This window comes from Myotis brandtii, unplaced genomic scaffold (assembly GCF_000412655.1).
Source record: "Myotis brandtii unplaced genomic scaffold, ASM41265v1 scaffold133, whole genome shotgun sequence".
In the NCBI taxonomy this organism is placed as follows: Eukaryota; Metazoa; Chordata; class Mammalia; order Chiroptera; family Vespertilionidae; genus Myotis; species Myotis brandtii.
Window position 1 is genome coordinate 1,711,212 of NW_005354718.1, and position 9,504 is coordinate 1,720,715.

A 9,504-nucleotide genomic window follows, 5' to 3' on the forward strand; every position below is an offset into this window, starting at 1 on the left:
GAGCTCCCCACCCGGCTTCTGGGGCCCTCCGCCGAGTGTGAGGCGGGACATGCCCGGGCGCAGCAGACTCTCGGAGCTCGTTGTTGCGTAAACGGAAGCGGGCGGGTCTGGAGCAGGGGGTGTGGGGGGAGCCTTTCTGAGGCCCTCATTTCCAGCGCCCGTTTGTGGGCGTGGGCGCGGAGGCCGAGGCCACAGACTGAAAATCATATCTGTTTTGAGTTAGAGCCAGGGCTCCCGGGTTTCTCGGCAGTCCTCCTTCCACTACACCAAAGATAAAATATAAAATCCTTCCACTACACCATGCTTTGCTTACTCCAGTTGCCAAAAAAATACTTTCATTTCCAATCGGAAGGCCGTCCGCGTGATGCCTAGGGAATGACCTGTAGTGAGCTGCTGTTTTTTAAACTTCTAAAGCCAAGTGTGGCCTTGGCCGATAGTCCCGTTGGTTAGAGCGTCGCCGGATACACCTAGGTTATGGGTTGATCCTGGTCTGGGCGCTTACGAGAAGCGAGTGGAACCACAAATCAATATTTCCCTCCCTCCCTCCCTCTGACCTGTATAATCACTATAAGCACCGCTCAGGTCAAAAAATAGAATGCTGTCCGCACCTCAGAAGGCCCCTGTGCCCCCTCGTCTGATACGCTCCCCTCTTCTCTCCAGAGGCAACCACTGTTAATTTTTAAGACCACAGACTAATTTTGCCTGTTTCTGAATTTTATATAAGCAAATATATGCGTGTGTGTGTATTAATTTATGAGTTTATTTGTGCCAAACTGACGACATATGCCGGGAAGCAAGATCTCAAATGCTCCTTTAAGTAATACTATGTATTTTCATGTCTGACTTGGCTCAGTGTTCTGTCTTTCGGTTCTGCATGTTTTCGCATATAGCAGTAGTTCTTTGTTGTTGCTCTGTGATATTCCTTATTGTACTCATGGCGGCCATTTGAGTTGTTTCTGTTTTTTAACTTGTATGAGAAAGGCTGCTGAGCGCATTCCTGTGTACCTCTCGTGTACACGTGTATGCTTTTCAGCCCGTTAATAATATAAAGTAGTGAAATTCCTGGGCCATAGCATTTGTCTATTTCAGCTTTCACATTTAATGTCTTTTCCAAAGTTGTACCATTTTTATACTAGAGCCAGTACTGCAGTGTGAGAGTGTTTAGTTGTTCCACATGCTTGCCAACACGATATTGTCAATATTTTTAATTTTAGCTACTCTGGTGTGTATATAGTAATACCTCATTTTAATTTTCCTCACTATTAATGAGGTTGAACATTGGTTTATATATTTATTGGCCATTTTGATATCTTTTAGTGTGAAGTGCTTATTCAAATTTCTTGCCTATTTTTCTTTTGAATTGCCTTTTGTGCTGATTTGGAGTTCTTTATTATATAATTGAATTATCAACCCTTAGTTGTATATGTGGTAAATATTTCTTCCCTCACTGTAGTTTTACTTTTCATTCTCTTAATGGTCTCTTATTTATTTTGTTATTTTTTAAATATTTTTTTATTGATTTTAGAGAGGAAGGGAGGAGAGAGGGATAGAAGCATCAATAATGAAAGAGAATCATTGATCGGCTGCCACCTGCACGCCCCCTACTGGAGATCGAGCCCGAAACCCAGGCATGTGCCCTTGACAGGAATCAAACCCGGGACCCTTCCGTCCACAGGCTGACGCTCTATCCACTGAGCAAAACCAGCCAGGGCTTAATGGTCTCTTTTAATGAAACTTAAACCTTCTAAGTTTGAATATAGTCCAGTTTTTCAACATTTTCCTTTTAGCTTATTGCTTTATGTATACCATTCAAGAAATCTTCTCTGTCCCAACGTCATGAAGATATTCACCTATATTCTAAAAGCTTTGTTTTACCTCTTACATTTAGATCTATAATCTCTAAATTGGAAACAGATTTTTTTCCTGTTGTTTTCTTATTCTCTAAGGCTACCCAACCAACTCAGCACTATTTATTGAAAAGACCATCCTTTCCTGATTACTTGCAGTGCCATCTTTTTCATAAATTATTAAGGAAGAGATTTAAATCGCATTCAGGTAATTTCGATATTTGAATTATGCTAAAACTGCCATCTAAGAGGCCTGTACCTGAACCAATTTGGTCATCTGTCAAGTCTCTAAGAATGGAGATTTCATATCTGTTATCTTTTGAATTAGATTTATCCTTATTGTTAAATTGTCCAGATTGTTTTGGTTTGATTTAAGGCCATTTATCCTTGTGGACATTAAGACTTGTTCACTTTTACTAATAAAATCTCTTGAAGATAATTTAAAAAAATTTTTGTTCTCAGTTCTTCTTTTCAACCTAAGCAATCTTAACTCTATCGTAATAATCACACTTTAGGTATAGCCCTTATGCTTAAATGGAAGATTTCAGACTGAGCAGGGTACTTGCATGTTATTTATTCATTGCACATTCCCTGAAGTATGGAATTGATTAAAATGTTGAACTTAAATTTCATACACTCCTGTTAGGAGCATAATGTGTAACTACAAGCTATGATCCTTGCCTAAGATGGGAAGTACTTCTCTCATATCAGTCCACTGTATCAGGAATGGAGGCTATGGGCAGTCACTCTGTACATTTATTTCAGTCCTATCCCACCACCTCCAGCTCCTCCTTGCTGGAAGGGAACAATGGAACTGAAGCAATTTAACCTTTCATTTAAAAAAAAAACATTTTTTTTTCTTTCCATTTTAAGTAGAGCAAGCATGTCAAACTCAAAGGCTAACACGGGCCAAGTAAACAAGGTTTAAGCTTATGTGGGCCGCAAAGAAACAAAAGCTTCAATTTTCATAGAAACATAGGTTTATTTCAATAGAGACATGCTGAATTCAAAGGGCTGAAATAAATGAGTAATCATTAACATAAAATAATGGAACATTTTAATAAAAGTTAATATTTTTTCTTGAACATTAACTTACCAGACAAGGAATAACTGCACAAATTAATAAGCGTAACGTACGTAAACCTATTTTTCTTGTTCTCCGAAAGTGAAATATTTTCTGTTGCGCACACCAAACAAGTCAGTCCAAGACTAATGATATGGCAATTGGCTGCTAAAATATTCGCTGCTAGTATTAGTGGAGAGAAATGGTGCACCTGCATGTAAGGTGCATAAGGGAAATGAATGCAACACGATTATAGTAATCAGCCATTAGCAAATGTTGTAGTTCGTTATTAATAATTATGCATAACAGGATATTGTAAAAAATAAGTTACGAAATTTTTATTAAAATGTTTCTTACATTGGGCCACAAAAATATTCGTTGTGGGCCTTGAAGTAGAGTCTTGGAAAGTCTGCATTCATTTACCCAACACCTAACATTTATAATGTATCATGGGGTATATACAAACAAAAAAGGCTTGGCCCTACGCTCAGGGAATATGAAGGAGGGGAATGGGGACATAGTTGATCTAGTTAAGCTTTGCATTTTTTTAAAATATATTTTATTACAGAGAGGAAGGGAGAGGGACAGAGAGTTAGAAACATCGATGAGAGAGAAACATCGATCAGCTGCCTCCTGCACACCCCCCACTGGGGATGTTCCCGCAACCAAGGCACATGCCCTTGACCGGAATCGAACCCGGGACCCTTCAGTCCGCAGGCCGACGCTCTATCCACCGAGCCAAACCGGTTAGGGCTAAGCTTTGCATTTTTAAGAAACAGAATAGTCCTGGCTCTTCCTAAAGTTTTTCTGATACAACTAGCTAGGTGGAAGGGAAAGCTGGTGAGAGATTTGTTCTTTTTCTTGAAATAGGTAGGTCAGTGATTACACCAAAAGCCTAGGAAGTAATTCTGAAGAGATTTATTGCAAACATAAGTTTGCAGCTCTGTACTTTTTCTAGTGTTCTCCCTGATGGCCATCTATATTTTTCAGTATTGAACGCTGAGTAATGGCTATGCAGATGCAGCTTGAAGCAAATGCAGATACTTCAGTGGAAGAAGAGAGCTTTGGCCCACAACCTATTTCACGATTAGAGGTAATGTGCTTAATTGCTAATTTGGGAATTTTAAAGCTGGTCTAGATTCTTCTACCTATTGGGAAAAATCACAGCCTTTATATAAACCACTAGAGCCCCGGTGCTCGAAATTTGTGCACAGGTGGGGTCCCTAGGCCACCCTGTGGTTCCCCTCCTCCCCCCCTCCTTCCCTCGCCACTGTGCCGCCACCACAGTGGGTCGGCGGCAGGCCGATTGGGGCCTGCTGGCAGGGGGGAGGGATGGGGCACAGGAGGTTGGCCGCCAGCCCCAAGGAGGGAGCCGGCCCTCGGCGCCCCCTGGGAAAGGGGTCGCATCCGCCGCTACCCACCCCCAGTTCCCTATCCCAGCCAGGGCCTGCCAGCTGGGGGGAGGGACCGCAGTAGGTTGGCTGGCCGGGGGAGGTTGGCTGTGGGAGTGCACTGACTACCAGGGGGCAGCTCCTGCGTTGAGTGTCTGCCCCCTGGTGGTCAGTGTGCATCATAGCGACTGGTCATTCAGGTCGTTTGGTCATAACAGTCACTTAGGCTTTTATATATAGAGATTGCTTTATACCTGTGATCAAGACCCAAATTAGTTTTCAGAAGGGTTGTCAAGGATCCTGTGGAAAGGCTTAAGATAGTTGCAAAACATGTCAGAGCAGATCTCTTGTCAAGAATTCTCCTCCTACTTTGTCACTTTTCTTTCTCAGAGCTGGATTGTCAGAAATGAAGAAGCCCTAGTGTCCCATGGTAGAGTCTGCTGTTTGTACTAAGTATTAAACAATAGTTGTATTAAACAACTGTCCAGGGAATTACAGTGGCCTGACTGGTGATGCAGAGAGGAAAGACCCAGATATGTGCTGAAGTTACTAGCAAGATAACTGTCATGGTCAAGGAGAAGGCCTTGTAGTTATCCTATATAATAAAAGCCTAATATGATAAGTATCCAGTCATCCGGTCAACCAATCAAAGGGTAATATGCTAATGATATGCTAAGCCTGCTCAACCGCTCACTATGATGTGCACTGACCACCAGGGGCAGACGCTCCAACCAGTAGGTTAGCTTGCTGCTGGGGTCCAGCTGATCGGGACTGAGCTAGATGGGCCAGACACGCCCTGGTGCCTTCCTGTGGTCCCTCCCTGGCTGGCCAACTTCCTGCATCCCTCCCTGGCCCTGATTGTGCACAAGTGGGGTCCCTCAGCCTGGCCTGCGCCCTCTCGCAATCCGGTGTCCCTCAGGGGGTGTTGGAGAGTCGGTTTCCACCCAATCCCGCAGGCCAGGCCAAGGGACCCCACTGGTGCATGAATTTGTGCACTGGGCCTCTAGTTAAGGTATAAGAGCCCGGCTCTATTCAGGAATCTGCACAAGAACATCCAGCACTAGAGCCAGGGCCTTGCACTGTTTCTGCTCATTATACGGAGGCCCCAGTGTGAATGCAGGTACATCGGCTGAAGTAGGAGGAAAATTAGAGAAAGCCTTCATTTTTCTGTCTCTTTATGCATGTTCTTTCCATCCCCAGCTAGGCTTCAAGACTCCAGAAGTTACAAATAGGTTTGTGGCGTTATATGCACACGTGTATTGCTTATTGCCTAAATACTAATAGCAGACATGGTTTCTATGGGCAAGTATTATTATCTCATCTCCCAAACCTTCCCTGATTCCCTAATACAGTCGCATACCTCCAACTCATACTCTCCCAGAAGTCATGCTTCGGTGGCTAATAAAATCAAAGCTGACTTTGTATATAGGGAGAAAGAAGTGATATACAAGTCTGTGACCAAAAGCAGTTTTCCCCATTCTCCGTGTCAATGGTTAGAGCAGAACTTTCTAGTCATTGTATTACAAAAAAATTGTTTTTTCTCCAAAAAGATTATTTTTTTATTTTTTATTTTATTTTTTTTACAGAGAGGAAGAGAGAGGGATAGAGAGTTAGAAACATCGATGAGAGAGAAACATCGATCAGCTGCCTCCTGCACACCCCCTACCAGGGATGTGCCTGCAACCTAGGTACATGCCCTTGACCGGAATTGAACCCGGGACCCTTCAGTCCGCAGGCCGACGCTCTATCCACTGAGCCAAACTGGTTAGGGCTCCAAAAAGATTATTGATATGCTAAGATAGTGCTCCCCTCAGCTCTGGGGCAGCCTCATCTCCTAACCCCAGTTTAGTGTAAAAGATATCATTTTTTATGTGTGCTTGATGTAAAAAACATTGGGAAATACTGGCTTAAAGTGGCCTTTTAGGACCCAGGGTCTCAAAGTTCATTTAAAGTCCCAGTTATAAAAGGTTGAGAGTTACAGGTTTATTTCCAGTGGTTAGAAGGTACTAGTTTAATCTACTTAATGTATATGGGATAGTTCTAGTCTAAAACTCCTGGTTTTGGTAATTAAATAACTTATGTTTAGGGCACAGTTTTCAAAGCTTTTGTCGTCCAAACAACTCTGTGAGTAGATAGGGCAAATTATCCAGATTAGACAGATGAGAAAACTGAAGTTTAAATTAACCCATGGTTTTCTTCACTCGCAGCAATGTGGCATAAATGCCAATGATGTGAAGAAATTGGAAGAAGCTGGATTCCATACTGTGGAGGCTGTGGCCTATGCACCGAAAAAGGAGCTAATAAATATTAAGGGGATTAGTGAAGCCAAAGCTGATAAAATTCTGGTAAGTACTGCTTCCGTGCCCAAGGGAGGAATACAAAAGGGCATATAATGAAAGGTGGTGGTCTTCCTACTTCCATCCCTTGTTGTGTCATCTTGTTCCCCTTTCCAGGGGTGACTTCATTACCTGTTATCTCTGTAAGTGCCTTCTTGCATAAATTGGGATTTTCTCTTAGGAATTGCAGTATCATGGGTTATGACATAAATACTGCCAAGTTGACTACTAACAGTGAGTGAGTGGTATACACCTTATCTTTCTAAATAGTTGATCTCATGCCTTAGAAATATTCTTTAGAATGCAGCCATTTAAAACAGTTTCAAAGAATATTTATTGACATAGGATAATGTTCCTGATACAAGAAATGTTAACAAAATGTGTGTGTGTGCACGCGTGCCTGCATATATACATGCTTGATTTTTGGTTTTAAAATGTATATTTATAAATGTATAGCACATACACTAGGGATAAATACACTAAAATATTAATGTTAACTTCTGATGGTAAGAACGTAAGCAATTTTTATTTTTGCCTCAATTTTCTAAAACTTATAGACACAGACAACATGTGTTGTTTTTTTAAATATATTTTATTGATTTTTTACAGAGAGGAAGGGAGAGGGATAGAGAGTTAGAAACATTGATGAGAGAGAAACCTCGATCAGCTGCCTCCTGCACACCTCCTACTGGGGATGTGCCCGCAAACAAGGTACATGCCCTTGACCGGAATTGAACCTGGGACCCTTCAGTCCGCAGGCCAACTCTCTATCCACTGAGCCAAACCGGTTAGGGCACAACATGTTTTCTCTAATAAACATGTTGTACTTTCAAATAGAAAAGCTGTTTGAATTGCTTGAATATTAAAGTCATATTAATTAGGTTCTCAGTTTATATAATTTGTTAGCTAATCATAGGAAGATTCTTTAATAATGACAAGAGGGTATGATTTTAAGTCATGCACTTAGTTTTTTTATATCTTAATAAATGACATAAAAGTGATTTTTCTGGCTTAATTGAAATGGGGTAGTAACTTAATTCCTTATAAAGCACTTTAACTTTGAAATCTCATCTTTTTTATATATATTATTCCTTGGCCTTCATAACAGAAATGAGGAAGATAGGTAGAGCCAGCATTACCTGTTTTGCTTCTGGTAATCTACATAAAACATAGTTTTACACAAATTTCTCTGAAAAGTAATCTTGAAAAACTAGAGAATCTTCCAAAAGAGTGTATCCTTTGTTATTGGGTAGCTTCAGTACATGTAGTTCTGCTATGTAACTTACTCAAACGGATGGTATCTGAGATTTATGTATACTTATTTAATATCTTACACATAAAATATGTATACAACACAGTAAATTGTTTTACTGGTTGTTATACTAAAGAGCTTTGAATTTTTAAGCATTGGCAGGGCTGTTACTCCATTTATTTAGTACCACTCTAATAGTAATTTAGTCAGGGCTCAAAAATCATAAGGAATTCTTAATTTGAGAGGAAAGATGTTGTCATTTATTGGATTATTCAAATAAATAAATGTTTGAAGTGGTGACTTAATTGGAAATAAGAGTTCTGAGTCCCTAATACCATATTGAAAGATTGTGATATTGAATAAGCCAGTAGGTGTCCCTAAAGTCTATTTTTTTTAAAAAATATATATTTTATTGATTTTTTACAAGAGAGGAAGGGAGAGGGATAGAGAGTTAGAAACATCGATGAGCGAGAAACATCGATCAGCTGCCTCCTGCACGCTCCCTACTGGGGATGTGCCCACAGCCAAGGTACATGCCCTTGACCGGAATCGAACCTGGGTCCTTTCAGTCCACAGGCCGATGCTCTATCCACTTTGCCAAACCGGTTAGGGCCCTAAAGTCTATTTATTGTTTCTTTTTGAACATCAGTGTTTGTGACTGGACAGATCCTGGCAGGATCTTTATTTATGCCTTGTCAGACCTTTTAGAAATCAAATCAATGTTTTGGTGTAAATAATACAAACCTGTAATAAGTGAAATAAGATGTGCAAAATGATATAGGTATTTCTGTTTATATTTCTGTCCTCTTGATCTCAGACATTTTGTATTGTGAATATCTGGTGACTAAAGATTATGCTATTTACTTTTAAAAGGCTAAAGATTTTTTTCAGTACTGTGGCTATTCCCTTCCATTCCCCCAAAATCTTTGGAATTGAGACTTTAAGTAAGAATATCCATTGTCACAGTAGAGAAGGGAAACTATCCAGAATTATTTTCATTTTTATTATTATTAAATTTATTGGCGTGACATCTATACTAATAAAAGGGTAATATGCTAATTAGACTGGACATCTTCCAGAGGTCCTTCCGGACAAAGCCAGAGTGGCAGGGGCTGAGGCAGAGGCAGTGAGGGGTGATCAGGCCGGCAGGGGAGAGCAGTTAGGGGGCAATCAGGCTGGCAGGGGAGGCCAGTTAGGGGGCGATCAGGCCGGCAGGCAGAGGTGGTTAGGGGCCAATCAGACAGGCAGGCAGGTTTGTGAGAGGGATGTCCCTGGATTGGAGAGAGTGCAGGCTGGGCTGAGGGACCCCCCCCCCCCCCCCCCCAAATCTACCCACCCAGGCCTTCACCACCCTATTATCTATGTTCATCGGGGCCTCTAATCCTATCTAATAAAAGACAAAAGGGTAATTGACTGTACCTTCACTGTGCTTCCCATTGGCTAATCAGGGTGATATGCAAATTAACTGCCAACAAAGATGGCGGTTAATTTGCATACATAGGCGCAATGCTGGGAGGCGAAAGGGGAAGAACAGAAGAAGCCGCCTGCCGCTGCCGGTGATCAGAAACCCAGGTGGTAGCCAAGAGCCGGGTGGCAGGGCAAAGGCGGCCCTGGG

The 9,504-nt window shown here is 41.6% G+C and overlaps 1 protein-coding gene across 1 annotated transcript in view; it reads left to right on the forward strand.

Moving 5' to 3' along the window:
• Positions 1–1,998: 1,998 nt before the first annotated feature.
• RAD51 (RAD51 recombinase) overlaps positions 1,999–9,504 on the forward strand; it is a 25,993-nt gene continuing 18,487 nt past the window's right edge. Inside the window, exons 1-3 of the mRNA XM_005860248.2 lie at positions 1,999–2,055; positions 3,901–4,003; positions 6,509–6,646. Coding sequence (XP_005860310.1) covers positions 3,917–4,003; positions 6,509–6,646 — 225 coding nt within the window. The 5' untranslated portion in view covers positions 1,999–2,055; positions 3,901–3,916. The remainder of the gene's footprint in view (positions 2,056–3,900; positions 4,004–6,508; positions 6,647–9,504) is intronic.